The sequence below is a fragment of the Melitaea cinxia genome, chromosome 6 (genome assembly GCF_905220565.1).
Source record: "Melitaea cinxia chromosome 6, ilMelCinx1.1, whole genome shotgun sequence".
Lineage (NCBI taxonomy): Eukaryota > Metazoa > Arthropoda > Insecta > Lepidoptera > Nymphalidae > Melitaea > Melitaea cinxia.
In genome coordinates, this window is record NC_059399.1 from 16,302,230 (window position 1) to 16,328,901 (window position 26,672).

General features: G+C 32.0%; 1 protein-coding gene across 1 annotated transcript; it reads right to left on the bottom strand.

Annotated features, from left to right (window-relative positions):
* Positions 1-891: 891 nt before the first annotated feature.
* On the bottom strand, positions 892-25,133 carry LOC123654687 (glutamate receptor-interacting protein 2; the record flags this gene model as incomplete). The annotated part of the gene is made up of 16 exons (XM_045590578.1): positions 892-1,857; positions 6,642-6,749; positions 7,268-7,467; positions 7,799-8,314; positions 8,684-8,812; positions 10,071-10,226; positions 10,299-10,656; positions 11,183-11,328; positions 12,999-13,225; positions 13,682-13,838; positions 14,237-14,338; positions 17,790-17,965; positions 21,440-21,732; positions 22,121-22,365; positions 22,809-23,018; positions 25,112-25,133. Coding segments are annotated over 16 exons (3,117 nt in total), but the record flags the coding sequence as incomplete, so codon positions are not given.
* Between the last annotated feature and the right edge of the window lie 1,539 nt (positions 25,134-26,672).

Here is a 26,672-nt window from a genome sequence, read left to right on the forward strand (position 1 = left end):
TTCTCACAGTGACTTGCATTTATTTTCATTTGAAAGTAAGTGATTGAAATATATTTTTTTTTGCAGATGTACATTAATACATTAATGAATAATTAATAAAGTATAATATGTTATTGAAACCAAGACGATTTTTTTGCCGAAATATATATTGTGAGAAATAATACTTTACAAAAATAAGTAGAATATATTAAATGATTGATTTGATAAATATCATCATAAAATTATTTAAGGTGAAGAAGAAATTAATATCAAATAGTAAAATCCAAGCAAAATATTTTTAATAACATCCCTTACAAAGTTGCAGTTGAGATAGTACAAATTATGCAACATATACCTGAACGAAGTCGTTAGTAACAGTCGAAAAGCGACCGGCGTAACTTCAACGACTCGAAATGCTACTATTTCAGTGTAAGTAAAATTATTAAAAATTTGTTTCTGCTGAATAATTTCATACAATGTATCTATAGACACATTACGCTATAGGAATATACATAGACAATTTAAATCTAAGTACAAATTTTTTAAATGTTATTATACTTTGATATTTAGTGTATTTACTGGAATAAATGTTATTTGCTGTATTAATATAGAAGGTCTAACTAATCATTAAAACGTTTTTACTGTATCCAAATGATCTTTGAATTGTATCTCTAAATTACGTTTAATTGTAACAAAAAAATCGTATATTTATGTTAGTACACTCAAATGCTACCTAAATTTCTATTACATCTGCTATCAGTCTGTCAACAACAGTAACTCTACGGTAGTTTTAGAATTTATTATTATATGCTATAGTAAGTAAATATAGATATATACATTTAAAATATCGTCTTTAATGCTATTAGGTGTTATTTTATTTTAATAAACTTCTAAGCTAATAAAAACATCAACAATATTTTATTTCGTTTTATTATCAACTTCAATGGATACAACTTCTTAATTTTTCAATAATTTATCACTAATACTATTTTACAGTTTTACAGTATCATTATTTCGTAATATTAATTCTCCTGTTTTTCACTAAATTTCGTTGCGACCTGATTCTATTTTAAAATATTGTTCAACAAATTTTAAAATGTTGTATTTTTCAAAGATTTCAGTAGTAAAGATAACGTGTTTGGCTTATATCCAGGCCGAAATGCTGTCGGCTGTATTTCTAATACTAATTTACGAAGTATATTATTTTGTCAAAATTTATGAATGTTATCAAAGAACGAAAAGTATTTTAAGTCTAAAATTTACACTTCTTTTACTACATTCATCTATTCCATAACAATATCCAGGCACATATCAGATTCAACAAACAAACGTGTATCAATTAATCAATTTTCTTTTATAATTTACAATTTTTTAGTTAATTCTACTCTCTATGCGGTGTCTTATTCTTTGGTATCATTACATTTATCTTTGGGTAAAACAAAATTTGCAACTATATCGTCTTTGGTTTAAAGCACTTTTGAATCTATTATGATAACACAAAATATGTCATTTACAATTGAACTTAAAACTCAATTTTCATTATTCAGTAGATTCTTAATAAAATCTTCGTATTCAGAATCAATGCGCTTAAACTACTTTTCATAGAGTTCAAGCGACTTGAGCATTATAAAAAAATCTAGGGAACAATCCATACACTCTTCATTATATGCTAATACTTAACTAAACAACATTATTAACTTATCTTATATAGTAAGTACACGTTATATTAACCGACATTTTAGGAAGTAACTTATAAAACTAGAAGTTTAAATTGTTCATGTCACTTCACTAAAGTCGTGTTATACACTAAATGGTCTTAGTCACAATACTACTATCACTGGGGCTGGAACTGTCTTCTGATCTTTGGATTTTGAGGTCCTGAAACAACGTTTGAATATAATTAGTCATACTAAAATTTATATTTCTGAAAAGAAACTAATTATGTCTTTAGTTTAAAAATACCATTAGTTTTTAGGGTCGTTTGAATATCAAGCGTATTGGAGTTGGAATAGTTCTTGAAACAATATTTCAAGTACCTATTAGATATACATCTATACAAATAAATAAAATTGAAGTGTGTTTGTTATATTAAAATAACCGCTTTTTACTAAATGCAATACGGTGCATATACCAAATTAACATTTTTTTAAATTTTTGTCTGTCTGTTTGTTCCGGCTAATCTCTGAAATGGCTGGGCCGATTTTGACGGGACTTTCACTGGTTGATAGCTGATATAATACGGAGTATTTTAGGCTACTTTTATTTTAGAAATTTATTTATTTTATAACTGCGAACTGAAAAATTTTTTTGTTAAATTCCACGCGGACGAAGTCGCGCGCACAGCTAGTATTAAATATAAATCCATATTAAAAAGAATAATGTGATAATTAAAACAGCAAATGCTTTGAACTTCACGTTACCCTATGAATGCGATGTCCATATAAAAAATACAACTAGGCAATTAAAAATATTCCAACGAATCACAGACAATAATGTAGGTAATACAAAGTTTATTAAGTTTCTATTTAAACAGTTTAAAATAAAAGGGTTTAGTATCGCATAATTTTAAATATAATTTCAGACTATAATATCAACTTAGCTGTTAGCAGATGTGTTAATAATTTTAAAATTTACATTTAATTCGAGATTGCAAACTTTTTGTTTCTAACGATATAAAGTCTAGCGTAGATGATGAGGGATAGAATAACAAAAACCGAGAACTAATTAATTGCTCGTCTACAAAGTTTTGAAGCCTCAATAAAAATTTTGACTAGAATTCAAAATTTATTAAATTTACATATAATCAACGCCGCGTTGGCGCATCGGTTACAGCCATGGATTGTACCTGTTGCGCTGGCGCTTGCGGGTTCGATCCCCGCACATGACTAACATTTGTATTGGCCATACAGGTGTTTGCCTTGGCTTGGGTGTTTGTGCAGTACTTGTGGGTCTCCCCACCGTGCCTCGGAGAGCACGTTAAGCCATCGGTCCCGGTTGTTATCATGGACACCTAATAGCGATCGTTACTCATAGTAGGGAATATATCCGCCAACCCGCATTGGAGCAGTGTGGTGGATTAAGCTCTGATCCTTCTCCTAAATGGGGAAAGAGGCCTATGCCCAGTAGTGGGATATTACAGGCTGAAGCGTAACTTATGCTCATCAGCGTATTATTCGGTTCGGGATTACATAGTCGATAATATAGGCATAAGTATGAAACTCCTAAACTACTTATAATCGAACTTATAGAACACTCAAAAAAAGATTCGTGAATGTCTATAATAAAACCCACAAAATACTGTCGAAATGAGTACACATTTCAAAGGTTGTGTTTTTCTCCGTGAAAATCGATTTCGGTTTTTTTCAGCAGAAAATTCACAGATGACATAATTTCATCGATACATAAAAAAAAAAAAAAAAACGATAGCATTAAGCTTTTTATCGAAATGGAATGGCTTGAAAATGAGTACGTATGGAGAAATTAATTGAAACCACTCGCACGTAAAAAGGTTACCCCTGTTACTTAACATGAACGATGTCATGAAAATAACACTCTTATACCTATATAAATAAAGCACATTTTTATATGTACTCTTCTCGTTTTATGACGTCTTGAATAGATTAATATATATTCTTATTCTAAAAATATCAATGTCTTGACCTTGCTTATTTCCAAAGCAATGTTTTGTGGTAGATAATCATGGATTAAATTTTGCCTTGAAATATTATATACCTAATGTAAATAGTATACACTGGTTATAATTTTAGATCGAAAAAGATGGAAAGACGATATTAAAATAAAAATTGACTTTCTCTCAATATTATCGAAGCCCCAGAGGAGTTAATTTTCTCAATTCTTTGATCTGCCATTAGGCTTAAAGAAGGAGCTCTATTGCACAATGTCAAGCTTTCTAAAACCTAATTGTGATGACCTATCGTATGTTAAATTTAAAACGTGTTTGAGCATTACACTAGTTACGTTATCACATAATTAACATTACGAACTTTATAATCTAGTTTCAATAAATATAGTTGAAAAGTACATTAAAGCATTACTTGATAATTTAATAATATACAATTAAACTAAAATTTAAACTTAGGACATAAAGTTTAAGATAATTACTAATAATTGCATTTACGACCAATTCTAAATGCAAAAGATAATTTCCATTCTTAGGTTACCGATAGATATCAAGTATTTATAATTAAATCCATTACAGAAAGCTTGACGTATCCCAAGAGACAAGATGAAGAGGGTATTTCTATAATCACACCTAGTATCAAATCTACTTAAATATGAACATCAACTTGAAACGGATCATAAGTAACGGCTAACTAATAAGTGACGGCTACACTAACCAAATTTTTATTATCACATACCATTTATTTACATTTGCATACACATTACAACTTCTTTACGCATGCTTGATTTGGGCAGTAAGCTGGTGAATGCGTGATGATAGCGTTACGAAAAGTGATCGGTGAGGCGAACTAAAGTTCAAATGGAGTTATAAGTAGTATATTACTTTAGGGGCAACTAAAGTAGTCATACTTCAGTCGTATGATCTAAAGCACACTCGTTTTTTGCATGTAAAATGTAAAATAATGAATAAACGCCTCACACTCAACGGCCCACACTAGGATTTACTTCTTTGTCGAGGGTCGGAAACACATATAATACACAAGCAGAAACGTCTAGACCTAGTCAAACATCTGTATGGGCAACATTAACACAACATATAATTTATAGATACACTAACAGTGTGAATTGATTAACATGGCTATTACGCTTCAGCCTTTTTTTTTATTTTTTTTATTTTTACGTGGGGAAAATCCATCATTGATACCCTCCAGCGCGGGGGCGCCAGAGGGTTATGTCAGACTGCTACTGACTAAAAACCACCACGTGTTAGCAGTCATCCACCTGGGTGGGGCGAGATGGGGTCGCGCTAGCATTCGCCATCTCGCCTCAGCGGTAGGCCCGGACAAAGCCTACGGGCCCCGGCATAATGATGAGGTGGCCTTGCTCACAACAAGGCCACCCCTCAGACGTATGGGGTCGTGTCGTCCGGCCGGATTACGCTTCAGCCTGTAATATCCCACTAATGGGCATAAGCCTCTTTCTAGTAGGGGAAGGATCAGAGCTTAATCTACCACGCTGCTCCAAAGCGGGTTGGCGGATATATTCCCTACTATGAGTAACAATCGCTATCAGGTGTACATGATAACAACCGGGACCGACGGCTTAACGTGCTCTCCGAGGCATGGTGGGGTCCACAAGGACTGCACAAACACCCAGAACACGGCAAACACCTGTATGGCCAATACAAATGTTTGTCATGTGCGGGGATCGAACCCGCAACCGCCAGCGCAACAGGCACAATCCACAGCTGTGACCGTTGCGCCAACGCGGCACTTTAATATAATAAAACGTCTCAAAATTGTAATCCAGTTACTGAAATGTAAAACGAATACCAAACTTCTTTCAGTTGATTGACTTAGGATTTAGAAGGTAAACAAAATCAAGTCAAGCTTTTAAGATCTTAATATTACTCGGCCAACTGAGTGCACTATTTTCTGTAAATGGATATGTCAATAGTCTTTAGGATCAGAAGCGTAACGATTCATTCGCTGATTTACGGTTGAGATATTAAATTCGACTTACGGTACTTAACTGAGGTAGGGCACAGCAGGAATTTCCTGCTCAAAATATGGAGCAGCCCGACTGGGGTAGTACCTCGACCTTACAGAAGATCACAGCAAAATAATACTGTTTTCAAGCAGTATTGTGTTCCTGTTGGTGAGTAAGGTGACCAGAGCTCCTGGGGGGATTGGGGATTGGGTCGGCAACGCGCTTGCGATGCCTCTGGTGTTGCTGGCGTTTATAAGCTACGGTAATCGCTTACCATCAGGTGAGCCGTACGCTTGTTTACCGACCTAGTGACATAAAAAAAAAACGGTCGTTTTCAGCATATCTCTGGTTTTGCCTATTAGCAATAGATTTTTGACATAATTTGTTACTTTACTTACTTTTGAATTCTATCTCGAGTAAGCAAATTCAGAGATAGAACATTGAAACTGGTCGTTAATCTTATCTATACCTATTTTCTACTGTCGATTGTGACTTTATCTGCGAGACATTTTTCTTATAAACTTTATTTAGTTCTGAGAACATATCATGGTAATGGTTTGCTTGTGTTATTTTTTGTGTAATACCTATAAATGAAGAAATTATAAACATTTTTAATATCATACCAAAAATACCGACGATTCTAGCGGGGATCGAACCCGCACCTCCGGCTTACCGTGTCGGCGCTCTTAACCAATTAACCTATAAAACGATTTACTCGTCCGGCTGAAATCTTTGATATGATGAAATTTTATTCAGTCTTCAACTATTATTTAAGTAATAATATCTAGTTATTTCCTAGATACAATACCTCCGTCCTATCAATTTCTGTTAATGTGAACTTTTTTTTTTGTAACTCGTTCCCACAAACGTTACCTGTGATAAAGTTGGATATGTTTGTACGTATGATCCATACAACCATATAATCCATACAGCACATAACACGGAAGTGTACAGCGTATTTAGGACATTATAAGTCTTGCTTGATATATGCAGTGATGTAAATTACTCGTATAACAGTGTTATCAACATACTCTAGACGTAGCCATTCGTTGCACCACGATCTCCAGCCTGTCTCCGGCTGCAGCTATCAACGGAACTGTAAGGCAGCAATCGTAGTCGACCGTCCTCGTCCCGTTTACCTGTAAGCGATTTACATTTAAATATGTATGAAAACTATTGTAAATTAGGTTGATATTCCTTCAAAACTATTTATATTTTCTCGCTAATGTTAGCTAATGTTAGCCGGCTGTACGTCATCATGCTCATTAGAATATTTTTATACTAAAATTATTTTGAATATTTTAATTTATGCCTTAAATTTTCGTATTTTTTTTTGAAGTTTTGTCACTAAGAAAGGGTAGGTAAGGCCGGTAGTAAGAATAAAATATTCACGAAAGAGCTAAATCGTATGAAACAATTGACGCTGACGGTCACTGACGCTGAGAGTGACGACAGGTATAAATATTAAACCGGCATATACCTTACCGATACGAATAGCAAGCCTCAATTCATATTTTGATTTTAGAAATTGATTATACGAGTATGACATTATAATTATCTCAAATTCTGTACATGTTTTCGGCATTTACTCCATCCATTACGGGAAATTTAAAAAAAGACATTTAAAATACATATGACATCTCATAAATTTTCATACCTGAAGAATTCTATCATAAGGCCTTAATAAACCAACAATGTCAGCTGGACCGCCTTTCCTTATCCTGTTGATATAAACCCCTCGCTCATATAAACCATCTGACACCGAAAATCCGTAGTCATCATAAATTGCATCCTTGTACAAGATCACGTGGTGGACCGAACCTCTAGCGGGCGATAGAGTTTCACTGCTATATAGACCTGAAAAATAAATATTTTTATAATATTTAGGAAATATTAACATATCCAAAACTGTAAAATTTTTAAATGTCTTTTTTGTTGAGTTAAACCGCAACGAACGTAATTTTTATGCAACCTCAATAATTTGATTATAAACGCACACACACATGCACAGACACACACACACACGCGCACGCACACACACACACACACACACACACACGCACACACACACACACACACACACACACACACACACACACTCACATTAAACTCGTCAAATTTACGGATAATATGGATATTGGATAATTATATAAAATTAAGGTTTAGCAATAATATGTTTCATACGTACTGGGCATATCATTTTCGTAAATAGGACTTGTCGAAAATTGAAAACTAGTTGCTGGTATGTTCGGTTTTAGTGGTGATTTTTGCGGCGTTGTTACAGTGTATATTCCATTATTCAGATAATCGCTATCCCAGTTCGGTCGTCGACTCTTCGGCGAAACTATACCATATGGACCCATTTGGACGTAATCGCATTTACAAGACGATTTTTCCATATTATGTAACTGACAGTCTTTCATATTCGATGTCAGTATTTCGATCTGTTGTACGTCATCTTCTCTAGTTATATTCTGCTTATTTTTCAAAGTACTATCTGGTATAATACAGGTATTCTCGTAGTGGAAAGTTTTGAGGGAATTATTTAGTGAATAGTTGGGAAGTGGTAAATCGTGTACACTATACGGAGCGGCGGAATTGAAACTGGATGCCATAAGTTTGTCTTCATCTGTCGGGGAGTAGGGCTGCTTATCTATTATTCTACTTTTATCCGGTACCGCGTATTCTATTACTTCAGAATTACCTGTAGAAAGGATTCAGAAATATATCTTTAAGAGGATTACTTCGTTTTGGAAGAATTGTTTTATTTTATATTTTAAGTCACTTTTCTTTGGCTTCATTTTTTTTTAATAAAAATTGTGGGTGAAGTTTGCTATGGATTCAAAATATTTTTAAGAAATATATAAATAAATATTAAATTAAAACACTGCATATATGTACAGACAAATTTTGTCTCTTTTATATATGTATATCATATTTTATATATATAATTTTCAAGATTAATTCAAAGAATTAATCATTTTTTAATATATAAGACTCTTTTTAAAAATAAAATAGCCAATCATTTTTGTGGAGTAAGTATAAAAAAAATTAAATTTATATTTGGTCATACCACAATTTGCGCTAGTTCGAACGGGAGTGTTCTGATCCCAGGATTCTACCGCACTGTCGTTTGACAGTCCTGGACTTGAAGTAGAATGACTGGAATCTCTCACGCTCGATTCAGCGCAATCTAGTGGACCTAAAAAAAATAATTTAAAATATTAACCTTTGAGAAAAATATAAATAATTATTATTTAAAATGTTTCTTAAAGAAATATTGTGCCAAATAATTATGATTCTTACAATTTCTTATTTAGTTAGATATCGTATTTTTATATTACAAATATAAAGATTAATCATTCATTAGTAACGGTACAAAAAATTGTGTGGATTTAAAAATTTAAATGTGTATTCTCCATTCTACATGACATTGGCGAAATCAGTCGTGCAATTTTGGCACTATTTGAATAAATGAATATTTAAATGTTCTATTCATTAATCAAATTATAATGAATTGTTCATATACCGGCATTTACTTTATATATTTTTTCATATTATATGTCTTGTATAGTTTCTTCAGGAAAAAAACTTCAAAAAAGGAAATTTAACATGTCTTAAAACTATTTACTTGTAATTCAATAAATAATTTTAATCTTTTCCCACTTTTTTATTTAAAACGAAAGAAATTATATTAAAACTTAATTCAGTTCATTAAATTTCTAACAGACATCTTGTATTGTAAAAGTTTGTTGTTTTTCCAATAACGTGACACTGTGACTTTATGTAATGAAAAAACTTAAATTGTTTGACCGCAAAACTCTCAATGAGCTCTCAGTAAACACAATAATCTTAACTTTTATTACATGCAAAACGGAAATCAAGTAGCGGAGGTTATGTTTATTTGAGCAAGTCCTCAAATAAGTAAACAAACGTACCTACAATGACAATAACTTGTTACTAAAAAAATTGTATAATTAAATAACTTATTCGAATTTTATCGCGGCGTGTTATTATTATTTGAACTTAGTTTAACTGCGATAAAAGCCAAAAAAAAAATGTTTCATTATAAGAAAAATAGTTCAGTTATCTTAAAAAACATATTTTTTTTATAAAGTCTCTTCTCTATTAAACAATGTAATCTTTTCGAAATTGATTCATAATATTACCAATGTACCTCGTATGTGTTGAAAGTTACGAGTTATTTTGTTAGGACGTAAGGGAGTTGAATGATAGAGGAAAATCCATTATGGATGGTTCGTACAAGCACTTAGAATAACTAATGCTTTCGAATTATAAATGAATGGTTAAAACGTTTTCTGATTCGGACGTTCCATTCGTATATCCATAGTATAAATGGATTTATAAAATTCTTTATTTAATATTCTTTTTTATACTATTACGCATTTTGGATAACCGCTGAATATATTGCTAGACTTAAGAGAAAAAAAAAGCCTTACCAGTTACTTTCCTACACATTTGTAATTGGACTCGTTGTCCACTTTGCTGTAATAATTTTATTGCTTCAGATAGTGGTTTATTTAATACACTTTCTCCATTGATACTAATCATCTCGTCGCCTATGGATAATTTACCACATTTTTCGGCTAAGCCTCCTATAATTATAAAATAAATATTTTAATCATATAATATATTTAATATCAAATCAAAGAAACCTATTGTTTTACCTTCAACAAGTCCACTTAAGAGAATAGGCTGCGTTACATCCTCACTTCCAGCGATTGTCAAACCTAAAGGCCCATTTTCTTGCCTTATTAATTCAACCATAAAAACTGCTGTATTCCCATTATCACTACCATGACTTCTTTCACTTTCTTTAGCACTGTTGTTAGGACTATCTGTGTGGTGACCGGAATCTTCACCGCTGTGCACGACGGCTTTCGTTTCTATATTACTAAAACTCTGTAACGTCAACTTTGCGTTGTGTTTGTGAATGTTCGACCAGTCTTCTGTTACGTCTCGTTTGCGAATTTTTAAAGTTATTATATCTTCTGGTGAGTTTTGTAATATGTTGAAGGCTGTGTCCTATAAAAAGCAACAATTTAATATTAATAGATATTATTTAATATTAATAGATATTATTATAGATATATTAGTATTACGAAGTGTTGGCGCAATGGTCACAGCACTGGTTTATGGCTGTTGCGCTGGCGGTTGTGGGTTCGATCCCCGCACATGATCGCAGTGGTTTGGGTATTTGTGCAGACCTTGTGTGTCTTCCCACCGTGCCTCGGAGATCACGTTAAGCCGTCGGTCCTCGTTGTTATCATGTACACCTGATAGCGATCGTTATTCATAGTAGGGAATATATCTGTCAACCTGCATTGGAGCAGCATTGTGATTCAACTTCTCATCCTTCTCCTACATGGGGAAAGAGTCCTATGCCCAGCTGGGATATTATAGGCTGAAGCGTAACATATGAGTATTATTAATAAATATAAATATCTATTTATTTAGTTACTCAGTATCATATATATTACGAAAATATGAAACGATATACTATAAAGTATGATTATATGTGAATTTCTTTTTAATATAAATTTGACTGTACCAGAGACAAGTTATGTAATGGTTGTCCATTGATAGCAAGCAGCTGGTCACCAGGAGCTAAAGCGCCACTTCTGTGAGCCACTGAACCAGGTTTGATGTCTGATATTACCATCGGTTCTTCATTACTAAGAAGTTTTTGCTTGCAGCCTGGTGATGAAAAAAAAAAACAAACATTTTTAACATATAGTATTATATTTATATGACCACTAGCTGACTCGTGCCGTTCGTTTGGCGTGAATTATTATTTTTAATGCAAATATATTGTAAACTTTTCATTTTGCTCGCATTTTTCGACTTGATTTACATATACTATTATTTTTCACAGAATTTTTTGTTCAATGACAATAAAATATATCCTATATTACTCCTGAACAGTGTAGCTTTCTGGTAGTGAAAGAATTTTCATGATCGGATCAGTATTTGTGAAGATTACCCCCTACAAACAAATAAAGTTAGAAACTGTACCTCTTTATAATATTAGTATAGATTAAAACTTCGCGCGTGTAATGACAGTTTTGACGTTTGGCAGTTACGACAGGACATCGTCTGTTGGACCAGCTAGTATATTAAAATAGTTTTGCATGAATTAATTTGAGGAAAAATAGCCTTTCTCGATAAATGGACTATCTAACGAAAAATATATTTTTAATTCGTACCTCTGGTTCCTAGGATTAGCGGATTTTAACAAACAAACTTTTCAGCATCATGATTAGTTTAGATATTATGTAAAAGTAAACAAACGAATAATAGATTCATTTACTTATTTAGATTTAACTAGTATAACATGTTCGTCAAAGTTATGAGGAGTGACATTGTAACGATCAAGTAGAACTAAGTAATTATTTAATAAACTAAGTATTTCTAATTGAATTTATTTTGTTCACACGAAAACTGTCAAAACAAATCCAATCACTCTAATATTATGTATTGTGTTCGTCTTATATTTTGGAGACGACCGCACAAAAAAGTCTTGGTACTGAAATTTGTTTTTATTGTAAAAAGACTTTGTTAGTATGCATGAAATAATATTAAGTAGAAAAGAAAAATGTAAAACTATGACATGTCAAACAATATATTATGGAAAATAAAACCCTTTCTGAAATGAGGGTTCATTTTCTCACTAACAGGATACTACTACAAATACGTATATTTTATAAACTTTTGACTTCTAATACAAAATAGAAATGATAAAAAAATTTAAAACTGTCAACTTGCATTAGATGCAATAAACGGCCTTATCGCTAAAACAGCCTCTCCCAGGCCACCTTAGAGCAGCATTTCAAAACATTTTTAATTACTTCAGTAGCTAATATTGATTAGTTTTAAACTATTCAATCTCAGTAGTGAATTATTTTAGTATACCCTGTATCAATTTTACTACGTATGTGTTTGCATTAAAATTAATGAAAAAAAATACCCCAAAAATATGATTCATAATTTTTAGTTTACACCTTAAGAATCGATTTTCATATAAGGCCCCCGCGGTATAAAAAATATGACGAGTAAAATCTACTGAACAAATGACCTCGTTACGTTTTTGTTAACGCCATCTATTGGAACCGGTTCGGAATATAGTTCCAATAGATAGATCTATAATATGGTATTGATGTTTTTTTTAGACTAGTAAACCTTTTTTGTGCCTATTTAGACAGTCGATCTGAAGGAGTAAAATCCAGTCGTGCATCTGTGCTGACACACACACTTTTTTAAACCAATATACAAACTCTTCTTGCTTATAATCATAATTCACGCAATAGTGTAAAACGTTTGAAGTATTTAGTTAAATTTGACCTTATAAAATAATACGTCAAAGATACCTGTGATTGTAACACCGAGACCCGCTGATGTTTTAGCGAGTTTTACATTAAATACTCCGCTGGAGGCTTCTATTGTATTCGGCATGCTGAATTCCACGTTCAATGTCAAATACTTCGGATTATGCGAGTCGTTTCTCCTTTGTAGTATTTCGTTTGCGACTTCGACAGTTAAATTTTCATGTCCATTTATAGACATCACCCTGTCTCTTATTTGTAAACAACCAGACCTAATTAAGAGGAAGGTATTTTAGTTTTTTTTTTTTTCAACTTATACCAACATTTTTTTTTGTATATGAATTACTATACAAATTTTCCTTCTGATGCGTCTTTACTTTTAAAGAACTTAAGAATATTCTGATCATTAAAAAATATAGTATTTTATAGGTTACAAATAAATAAGTACAATTCACACTTTTACAATTAAGGTGGTACAAAAATGTATTTCAAATTTAAGTGCACCTATTATCTGAACTAGTGAGATAACTGTATCTTAGAATAACAAAATTCTCCCCTCTAGGAATCTATATTTCATTACATATTAGATGCGAAGTGTAATACAGAGCAAACAATTGTTACCAAAATTGTGCTACATGACATTTACTTAACCTATCTACTTTGATATTTAAACTTTCATTTATTATTTTGTATTCCTAAAATCAAATTATATTAAGCAATAAACTCACCTATAAGCCGGAGATTGAGTAGCAACATGGGATATAATTAAGGCAGCGTTCTCATCATGAACAGCTAAACCACTAGTCTGCCCCGGGGGTACTTCCAACTGTATATTCAATGATTCCGTCCTACACACTCCCATATTCATGTAATTCTGTTGCCCATCTATTAAATTAATTAACACTATATATATTATTTTATAACAAATACATTGTTGTAATACAAAACTAGGTGAATTAATTAGAACACAATAAAATCCTAAGTAAATATTGGCTTGACCTTAATCCAAAGCCCTCCGTTTATTACACAGACAAAAAATATTTGACCTGTTTCGAATTTTGAAATACTGTTTTTTAAGTTCGAGATTTTCCTAACAGTCAATGTTTGAATAAATTAAAAATATATAAATTAAAAGTGTCAGGGTTTGGGTCGGCAACTCCTTTGCGATGACTGGTGTTGTAGGCGTCTATACATTACGGCAACTGTTAACAATCAGGAGGGCCGTACGCTTGTTTACTGGTCTTATAAAAAATATTGTTTTAATAGGAAATAAAACAACGTACCGTAATCATCTTGTATGCCTAGTTTTGGCATTGAACTTTGTCTAAAGTTTCTTTGTCTATGTTTTTTCGGATTTAACGTCGAAGCGCCAGACATTGAATTTTCTGAAAATAAAAAATATTTAAATTAGAAGCAAATATAAATATGATGGTTTTTCTAGTTCTGAGGTTTTAAATATTAATTTAGTAATTAATTGGTTTAATCTTCCTATTTTCAAAAACGGAAAAGTTAAAAAAAAATAAAAAAGAATAGTTAACTAAAGTCAAGTTTTTCATGAACATTAATTCATTATTATCTTACATTTTCGTTAATCATTTTTAGATTAAATTTTATAACCTTAAAATGGATGAAGAACGCATTAGAAGAACACTTGCCCACCCAGACAGATAAGACGAATAATTGATAAAAATTGCAAACTAGACGGTCCTGAGACAACTTTGGTAGCAATAAACAACAAAATAGGTCATTGTTATTACTGCCTCTCTAAAAAAAAGTCTAAAAAACTCGACATAATTGCATCAATTGTAAAAAAAAATGTATAGATAACTTTGGGAAAGGCTGCTATATTCTCTTTCATCATATTATATTATTATATTCGTTTGCATCCTATATTATAAAACCTTATATTGAAATACGTCAGCCCTGAGTTTGTTTTTCAGAATGATAAAGAATACTATTATGATATGTTTTGATCGTTCTGTTGAGTCGTCTCGGGTGATTTAAATGTTTTTTTTTCCGTTTTACATGTGTTATTTTAAAATTTAAAAGTGTTTTTTTTTATGTTGATGTTTTTGTAGCTACTAAGAACTATGTAATTTTTTTCCAAGGTAAGTAATGAGTGACTGTTAGTTGGTAACAAAGTATATTTTTTATAAATCTTTGCTTAGCATATATCTATATATTCCTATCTATACCCAAACTTCATCTACAGAAATTTTACTCAACAAGTTATTAAAACGGCATTAAAACTTTCGGTCCCATAGACCGTGCCCGGGTATATGTGTTACATTTTTGAATGCGGGTATAGGAAGGTTAATCAAATTATTACATATTATATATATATATATATAGTAAAGGCAAAATATTGCCTTTTAAAAATTATAATTAAGTCAAAGTAATTTGAATTTCGATTAAAGTTGTTTTCAAGTAATAAACTCTGTTTATAAATCAACAATATTAAAACATAAAACTTTCTGAAATATTTTGAGGAACTCTTAGCTTTTGTCAGAAAAACTTCACGATAACAATTACATATAAACGACCAAAAGTTTATAATTTACATTAATTTATAATATTTTGTTGCTGTCACTTAATTAAATTTTCAACTTCTTCCTCGTTACAACAGGTCAGACTTTTATCTGTTAAATAGTTATACAAAAAGCAATATAATAGATTCGCTTGTGATATAAAATTCCTAACTCCCAATATATTCTAACATTTAATATCGCAGAAAATAATCGAATACATCTTTCTCGATATCCTATTACAGTATAATAAAAATTTCGTATCGAAAAAATATTACAATAAGGGAAATAACACTAAACGTTTTCCCAGAACGAGTAATAAAAATTATATTTAGCGATAGAATTGTGAAAAACGTAATGTTGATAAATATATAAATGTATATAGCGTGTTTTACTAGAAACTAACTGTGCCTGCGACTTCGTCCGCGTGGAACTTAACAAAAAAGTTATTGTTCAGTTCGCAGAGTAATTAAATAAATAAATTTCTAAAATAAAAATATATGTAAGTACTTCTTATTACATCAGCTATCTGCCAGTGAAAGTCCCATCAAAATAGACCTAGCCGTTTCAGAGATTAGACGGAACAAACAGACAGACAGACATACAGATGAAAATTGCGATGATTCAGGCCTTGCATGCGTCTATAAGCTACGGTAATCGCTAACCATTAGGTGAGCCTTACGCTTGTTTGTCAATCTTGTTCACTATAAAAAAACATATTTTTTATCTTCTAACTAATGAATCATTCCCGTAGGCTACATTTATATGTACATCTTATTACTCTACATAAATTGTATAATTAGCCATGGATGCCAAATATGTACAATGATATTTTCCATTGCGTAAACTCCACCCTTACCTTTGTTACATTTGTAACATTTTCGAAATAAATGATATTGAATATTTAGCTATGCAAATTAATCTAAATTTAGAGGCGAGACTAGTATCATTTAGCTTTGACATTGTTCACCTTAGCTCATGCGATTCACGGATTTATCGTCTCCGTGCAATTAAATGCAGTTTAACCGCACGATAATATGTTTAAACAATGCAATTACAAACTAATTACAAAGACACTAAAATATTTTTGACTGGAAAGTGCAATTTGGAGAACATTATATTTTAACATGAAACTTTGTAAAAATTATACCTATTTGATGTCTCCAAACTATTTTTAGGCATTTGTACGTTATCGAGTATTAAAAAAAAAATGACAACATACTAAATGGAATTTTAATTTTTTTTTTTTACAAAGATATATCCACAGGCTTATAATGCCCGTGCTTTTGTTATTCCAATTTTTATTTTTGTTAGTGATCGCTACTTGGTACACTACTGCAGCTTACATTAAGAAAATTAATTAAAATTGAATGGAATTTTAATTGAAATTGTACAAAACGATTACTTAAAAAAATACAAGAAATAAAAAAAATGGTTTTGAGATATATAAGGAAAACGCTTGGCGCTTAATGTTTACTCTGACTAAACTTTCTTTCGACTTCGAGTAGATTTAGCCCCCAGATTCTCGACGTTGTTGGGGAATTAACTTCGTAATCATTCCCCGCTACCTAATTTTGTTATTGGCTAAATTCCGATGTGTTAAGAATTCGTTTAATATAAATAACGTAAACTATTAGGATAATATTATTAGTTAAACAATTTCTAATTATCTTCTCGCTGTTACTGTGTGGTTACGGCAGTAAGAATATAGCCACCCCCTCTCTTCCCGTGGTTGTCATAAGAGGCGACTAAGGGAGAACATATTTCCACAGTACCACCTTGGAACTTAAAAAGCCGACCGATGGCGGAATAACCATCCAACTGCTGACTTTGAAATACACAGGCTTCGGCAGGTCTTCGGCGTGACAAAGCCAGCCCTGACGTTACCAACCCGCCTGCCTAGCGTGACTATGGGCAAAACACATTAGCTCGCGTCATTTTTGGTGTGAACTTGTGGAGGCATTTGTCCAGTAGTAGACTGTGAAAGGCTGATGTGAAGAAAGACTAGCATCTTTAGTAAGCCGAAGAAAAGTTGTCCCAGCAGAGAAACATTTATTGCTGACTTCAAATGCTCTATTGCTTTAAGCTTGTGTTATTTTAGAGAAAATATTTTTAGCGGAACTTCTATATTTTCTATGTCTATAATTTAACGAAAGTTGTAATCTCGACAGCGCCTATCAATTTCCTTTTTGTGTTCTCCATCCTAAGTGATCTTGTCGAGATTATAATAATTTAAAATTTTCTATATAGTAGCAATCCGAATGAATAAACGATTTATCATTGACACAATAAAAAAGAACATCCACGGTACCTCTCGTGAATCGCCCTCCATGTGCAAGAATGTGTCTTGGTGCCACGTGTAACCTTGTAAATCCAGCTTCACAATTCTCTAGATAACACATAACTTCTTCAGCTGTGTAATTATTTCCATCTATTACGTGATCATCGAAGGCCAGCAGCTGATCTCCAGGATGTAACGCTCCACATCTGTGAATAATATAGTTTATTAACATAACTTCAATTTAAGGTATTCTTTGAATGTGTTCTTTAATCCATTAAATTTTTTATAATAAAAGTATAATTGTGTTTGCTCGCAAACGAAAAAAAAACCGACTTCAATTACATCGAAGAGTAATACAACGTAGATCGACGAAAAAATAGTCAAGTAACTACGCATTATCAAAGATTACTCAAAAAGTAGTTATCAGATCTCGATGAAATTTAAATGTGACCACATGATAAACATCAGCTTTTCATTAAATAAAAAAATTATCAAAATCGGTACACCCAGTTAAAAGTTATTGCGGATTTTCAAGAGTTTCCCTCTCCTATTTCTCTGGGATCCCATCATCAGATCCTGGTTTTCTTATCATGGTACTAAACTAGGGATATCCTCTTTCCAACAAAAAAAGAATTATCGAAATCGGTACATCCAGTAGAAAGTTATGCGGTATAATACAACGTGGGTCGACGAAAAAAGCGTCAAGTAAAAACGCACCACCTTTCGATTAAAAAAAAAATTGTCGAAATCGGTCCACCCGGTCAAAAGTTCTGATGTAACATACACAAAAAAAATACAGTCAAATTGAGAACCTCCTCCTTTTTTGGAAGTCGGTTAAAAAGAGTTAAAGTGACCAAATCAACCACACATGTATCTCAATGTATTAATCACTGCAATACTTGTACTAGCTATATTAATTAGATAATAATTTTGACTATACCGTTGCATCAGTTTGCAGTGACCCTGCTTCCTGCATATGGGGTTGTCTATTCCCACCTCGAGTTTGGGTGTGATTTATCTATGTTTTTATTTATATGCTTACCTTAGAGGCAGACGACCGTGTGTGTGTTATAGATATATAGATATAAATAATGATAAATATTATAATTATGATATATTAATGATGAAGATGCGTACATTTAGAGACGCTGTAATTCATACAATATATTAGAAAATTAATAATGACTGGTATTTTTTTAGAGTGTATATTTTGTATTTTTTGTTAAATCTTCTCAATAGAATTTACATTTCGAATCATTATTAGCTTCATATTACTTTACTACTACTATGATTAAGGGCTGCTTTATTTATTATATGCTATGGTTAGTGGTTGTTTTGGTAAAAATATTTTATTATGTACTATCGCATTAGGTAATAAACCTGTAATGGTAGTCTATTTACGGCAATATAAATAAATAAATACTTTTCATTTTGAATTGTGTGATCACATGAAGTTAGTGAACAAAACCCATAGCTAGATTAAGTTACGAATTGGGATGGGCAAACATTATTATAATTACGTTACGATCAGCTCGTTAAAGTAGATCAGTTTGCACAGGTTAGGTTATTTACAAATCATTAGAGGAATGCTGACTGTTTAATTTGCGTTATATGCTTTAGCAAACATCATCAATTGATACAACATATCTAATGTAAGGAAATATTGCAAATATCTTTTACAACTATCTATAGGTTGCAGTATGATGTTAAATAAGGTTCTTTCATAAAGAAATACCTGTGTCTATATTTGCAGTTGTAATATAACTGTAGCAGGACCATATTTTTATATTAAAGATATTACAAAATAATACATGGATATTTATTAAATGATACAGAATGATCTCCAATACAATGATGCTAAACTTTAAAGTTTTTCATTTTATCAGCCTGTCTGTTGGAATCTTAGCCCTTCGTTACAATGAAAAATTAATTTGAATTAAACTAGACATAGTTTCAATAAATGCGACAAGTTTGGACTAGCTAAATACTTTTATATTGAAATTAATTACGGGCCAATTTGATGTATTGTTGTAATCGCGAACACAGCCTGTATTAAATATAATTGTTTTAGGAAATTATACAGAATTATAACTACATTTAGGAAAAAAATCAAAAGATCACAAAAATAGGAAATTATATAAGTACTGTTCGAAGAAAGATGAATTACAATTTTACGATTTGTAATATATTATTACCTGAAGACGTATAATCGTAATATACAAAATTTATTAAAATACTATATAAATTGTCAAATATTTAAACATAAATTGTTCCTTCTATTGAGCTCCATTGCGATTTTATAATTTCGTATTGTTTTTTAGTAAAAGCAAAACAAATAAAAGCGAACAACTTGACGTTGACAATTAAAAAAGTTTTATTACAAAAGTGTAGAAGCCGTCTATTCTAAGCCTTTAACAATTGATCCCACTGCCTTATCTTAGTACAAAAGACGTTATGAATTACTCGTTGGGAACGGAAAGCTATCTATAACAGAGGGATTTATTATTAAAGACCTTTGAACGTTACTCTTAATTCAACGTATTTGTAACTATCCGACTCCTTTGAAAATAAATCGCAGAACCAATTTTACATGTTAAAAAAAAACTATTTATTTGGAAAGTTATTTGGAAAGATGAAAAAAAAAAATATTTTATGTTTCATCTGCCCCATTTCACCATAACTGCCCCTTTTTTATGTCAAAGTATATTTAATATAAAATGGGTCAGATTTTGGTCAAATAAAAATATGTTTTACGAAAATTGTACTACCTAAATAAAGGAAACAAAATGATAATATAATTGACGAATGTATACTTTACTAGCTTTTACCCACGGCTTCGCTAGCATTGATTTTTTTAAATAAAAAGTATCTTGTGTTACTTCTAATACCTCGAAGAATATGTGTACAAAGTTTCAGAATGATCGGTTAAGTAGTTTTCGCGTGAAAGCGTAACAAATAAACTTACATTCACATTTATAATATTACCAGCTGCCCGGACAGACTTCGTACCTGTCAAAAGTTAATAGTAAAAATATTTTTTTTTTAATTTTTTTTAGTATAAAAACCTTCCGTGGGCCTTAGAGAACATACAAAAAAATAAATTAACCGAATTGGTCGAGCCATCCTCGAGTTATGCGCTTAGGGACATTCATTTTTATTTATATAAGATAGTACAGATTTTTGTGTATTTCATAGTTTAGTCAGAATATCTTTTAATTGTAAATATGCCTAATTTTATATCAAATTATGTTTTCACAGTGATTGATACTACCTACTATTTAGTACAAAATATTCTGTTCTAACTTGACAGGTAATGTTAATTAAATCACAATCTTGTAACATGCATAACATAGTATTAAATATCACGATATACAATCATACTAGCTCAATCTATCAATCAATTACAAATTTTATTGTATTTAGTACTAGCTGACCCGGCGAACTTTGTATCGCCTAACAGTCGATTCTTTAAGTTTATTATTTTTTTTTTTAGAATTTTTCTCTCCGTAAAAACCATCCTCGTACTTCAAGGAATATTTTAAAAAAAGAATTAGCGAAATCGGTCCAACCGTTCTCGAGTTTTGCGCTTAGCAACACATTCAGCGACTCATTTTTATATTATAGATTAAATTTCACGATATGCAATCATAATAGCTCGATCCATTACACATTTTACTTACCTATCACTAATACTCGCCGGTAAAATACTGTCAATGTATATTGCATTACAATTTCCGACTCTTTGATAAGTATCTGATCCTGAACTGTAGACATCATCCGAATATCTCTGATTGCTTAAGAACAGTCCCAAGTCCTCATTACACGGCCTTTCGATTTCAATTAGTAAGGGACCAGTGGCCATCTTAACTGATTCCATGATCGATACGTCGTATTCGATAGTTAAACTTGTCACTTGGGGACAGTTCTGAAGGATCTGATGTACTTCTGATAATGTTTTGTTTGTTAGCGATATCTGTAATATATAAATATGACATTTTTTTTAACTAGGTCAGTAAACAAGCGTACGGCTCACCTGATGGTGATTACCGTAGCTTATAGACGCCTGCAACATCAGAAGCATCACAAGCGCCTTACTGACCCTACCCCCAATCACCTCCAGTAGCTTTGGTCACCTTACTCACCACAGGAACACAACACTACTTGAAAGCAATAATATGTAGTTGCAATTTTCTGTAAGGTCTTCCCCGGTCTTCTTCAAGGTACTTCCCCGATCGGAAGGAGTTAACAATTAAACAATATGCAATAACGTAAAAACTGTAAGATGTTTATATTTTTTTGCCTTTATAAAATAATACGAATATTTTTTGCTTCAAAAATAGTAGTAGTAAAAACAGACTTACATGATCAACTTTTAAAAGTCTGTCGCCAGGTTTAATCCTAGAAGTGTTATAAGCTGCACCCCCTGGCCTAACATGTGTTACAACTAAGGGGAGGGCGTCCAATGATCGACTATTAAGTACCAAGTCTGCGCTAGGTGCCGAGTTCTCTGGGAGACCACCTCTTATAGTTATTCCTAATGAACCATTTACTTTCTCAACTGGCACTTCCGCTAGCTTAGTTGTAATGTACAGTGAATTTTGGGAAGCTGAAAGAGAATTTGAACTAAATGATCCTGAAAAGGAATGATAATATAAATAAAAAATTTGAGCATAATACAAGATAAAACTTGAGTACCAACAATAACGTTTGTTATAAAAGAACTAAAGTTGAATAACTCTTCGCGGTCGAATGTTTCATGAAACAGTATCAACATAAATGCGTTAACTTGTATATTTTTGTGTGGCTTTTGTTTGCTCGTTCGTAACTTTCTGACAGGATGTCAGCTTACCCTGTTATTTTCTCTGTTTATTTCCATGCGGTTCCGGATTAAATAAAAATATAAAAGGGAACAAGGGCACGTAATAAAATAAAACGTGTCATCGCTTTCGTTGATGTTAAGATCACTTTTAATTAAGTTTGGTAATAATTAAATTGTTACAGATAGTCGTTTCGAAATTATTTATGGAAACAAATTTGTCTATCACTTACCATAATTAGGCATGTAGTATTCCACTTCCAAAGAAGCTCTTTCTTCAACATTGTCTAACAGCCGCAATACTTCTTCATTGGTGAGTCGTGCAGTGGATATACCATTGACGCTGCATATTCTATCTCCTGGGGCAAGACGGTCCGATTCATGAGCAACTGAATCTTTGGTGAAGCCCACAATAGAGGGCACTACTCCTGGTTCTGATCGACCTATAATGAAAAAGGAAAATTACTTTAATATTGACTTTTAAAAATTTAACAACTATCTTAGTTATAATGATTACAAATCTTAAGATTTTTTAAGATAAAAGAGAATAAGCAATAAAGCTAACGGACTAATTAATGATAAAATGTTATCACTTCAGTAATTAAGGTAAACTTAGTCACCAATTACTGGCGTCATTAATTATAAACGTGAGGACGAATTATTCAGACCACATAATTATTCACTGCATATTAGGTATGTACTATGTGAGTGCATTTTAAGACGCCAATGATGAGGTTGAAGTTTTTAGACATTTAAAGCGACTGTAGCAAATTAATCAAAAACCGGCTGTAAATGATTCAATGCTGGACAATGATTCCTACATATCCATTTACATAATATAGATGAAGATTAGAATCTTAATGAAACGCTACCACATTAGCAAAAAAAAAAGACAGTTATAAAATGAATAAGTAAATAAATAAATCCAAAAATTGTATCTTTTTTATTTTAATTATTTTTTATACACGACAATAAAAATAAATCTTCCATAATTAAGATCTGAGCTATTAGTTCCATTTATCTAGTCGTGCCGTGTTATCAACATTTTCTTCATTGACTGATATTTTGTGTACTATATCACTATTAAATATAACACCGCCTTTGCACGTTTTGACGTAAAATGTTGTTAATCCTTAGTGTAAATGTGAATTCATTAAAAATAAACAAAAATAAACACAGTTATCAAATAATTTTGGTATCAAACTAGAATCGACGGTTTCACGTGCTTGCTAAGGAACAAGTATGTAAACTCAAAAGGGTAAACTAGATGACCAAAAAATAAATATTATAAATACAAGTAACAGGAGCGGGATTCGATAACTCTACGATCACATACCGTATTAAATATTATAAAATCGTATATTTTTCAGTAAAAATATATTAAAACTTTAATGTTTTTACGCTCTCTTAAATATTTTACAGCTAATAAACATACTAACATTCTGAAGGCTTACTTTTATGAATATTTTATTTTTTTCTTATTTAATGATCGAATATACTGTAATTTTTTTTTGTAATTCTGGTAAAACTTTATTTTGGTGTATGGTTACGGCAGCAAAGAATATAGCTACCCCCTCTTTTCCCGTGGGTTTCGTAAGAGGCAACTAAGGGTTAACACAGTTCCACTACCACCTTGGAACTTAAAAAGCCGACCGATGGCGGGATAGTTATCCAACTGCTGGCTTTGAAATACATAGACCGAAGACGGTGCAAAAAGCCAGCCCTGCGGTCACCAACCCGCCTGCCCAGCGTGGTGACTATGGGCAAAACACATGAGTGCACGCCATTATTGGTGCGAACTGAAGGCCTAATGTCCAGCAGTGGACTGCAATAGGATGTGTCTGTGTGTGTGTGTGTATGAAAACTTTATTTCAAAACTATGAAAAATTACAAAGTCAATCGTGATCTAGGACAACTTGTTTTTAATTTTTGAAATGACACCGCGTCGCGCCGTGCGTATAAAATGCCCGAGATGAAAATCTTTTAGTACGTTTTTTTCCTAAAATTAACGCGGTCAAAAACGTGGTCCACAGCTGGTTATTTATACAATTGTATGTGTATCCAATCGACGTTCATATTTAAAAGGATTTTAGGAAAATTTAGAAAATTGGTAATATAATTTTTTGAGTATTTGATTCTAAAAATAATGAAAACAGCAGTTAACAATGTCGTAAACTTCCCTACATAAAACGAGGTTTGATCGTAAACACGGTGTTAGACATCAAATTGCTTTCTCCATGCCGTTTTAATTTTAAACTTATCCAACCTCAGAGACGTAAAGACTTCCTAGAAAATATATTTAAAGTTTTAAGCTACGAAGTTGGTAATAGATATATTTAAATAATAATTCTACCACTATCAACATGACATACACATATAAATACATAGTCTTAAGTACATATATGTAAATAATATTATTATATATAGTTTATTGTTTAAGGATAAAAAATGGCTGAAGAAAAACAATTCTTAAATCATACTTTTGTTGGCTTTTAGTTGCTTCTATGATTCTGCAGCATCTTCGGTGCGACAAAGCCAGCCTTGCGACCACCAACCCGCCTGCCCAGCGTGGTGACTATGGGCACGCTATTTGTGGCGCGAACTTGTGGAGGCCTATGTCCTGCAGTGGACTGCGATAGGCTGAAGTGATGATGTGAGTGATGATTAAAAATCGTAGTCGGGTATAAGGTGTACACATCCGGTAACGAACATAGGAAATATGTATAAAACCTAATCTCAATAATTTTAATATTAAAGTCTTTTCATAAATAATGAATATGAAGTAGGTATTCCTTGCATTATATAATTGCATTCTTCACTATTCAACGAAAACAGAAAATGTAAATAAAACAATTGAAATATTTAAGTAATACACTCCAAACTTTAATTAAAGGAAATTAACATTTTGTCTCATTAAAAATTATCGTTGCTTTTATATAGGAACGCTTTTGTGCTTCTGAATACACTAAGACAGTCATTAAATGTTATGATATTGCATTAATTACACTAAAACTACTAGACTCGTACTAACTACTAACATTTTGTGCCTCTTAGTGAGTTCTACGTTACTGTTCAACTGTACGAAAGTTATTTTACGTTATAGCTAATATAATTTTGATTACTATTTTATTTTCACTTACTTCAAAAAGGCTATCAATTCGACTGTGTGTTTTTTATGTGTGTTACCTCACAACTTTTTTGTAGTTGAACGAATTTCTATGATTTTTTTGAATGCTGAGTCTTGTACTTGTCATGTTTTTCCATTTAACGCGATCTAAGTAGTTTTTAAACGGTTTTATTTAGCTCACCCCGTTTGTTTTATTTTTTTTAATTGAATATTTATTTGGCTACTTAAGTTACGTTACTTGTCAATGAAAATTTAAGTCACTTTTTTTCGTTTTATTTTGTACTACTACGATATCAATCAACGATCATACAAACGTAAGTCGGGCCATTAGTATGTAATGTACCTGGTGCACTAGGTACATTACAAGCGTGTTACTGATTCTACCTTCACTTAACTTTGTTCCATTCAATCAGTCTAGACCAACGGCATTCCTAGGAGCTCGGGTTATCATGCTTACCACACGAACCCAACACCAATTGTGAGCATTATTATTTGACTGTGATATTATCTAAGTTTAAGGCACTTCCTCATTTGGGTTGCTGCTGATTTTGCGTAAGGTTTTTCCTTATGTAACCTATTTAATTTAATGGATTATACTTTCTAAAATTGTTAAAAATATTCAACTATAAAAAGCCGTAAATATAAAAAAAATATATAATATTACGAAATGCTTATTACATATTATTTCGCTAGGATTACTACGAAAGGGTTGGTGCGGGTGGACCTTAGATGAACATCTCATATTCATGTTTTTATGAAAGCAAACAACTTTATTTATTCAGGAGCAATCGCTGTATCCTTTTGAATATTTCGTGAATATTTCGAACGTTGAATATTTGTTTGTCGTTTGCTTGTACGTAACGGCTAATATGAAATTCAGTTTTACGGATTTGAACTAAAATAAATGCTAATCTAATGCGCAATTCCATACTCTATTTTAATCTGGCTTAAATAAAATTATTGAGTACAA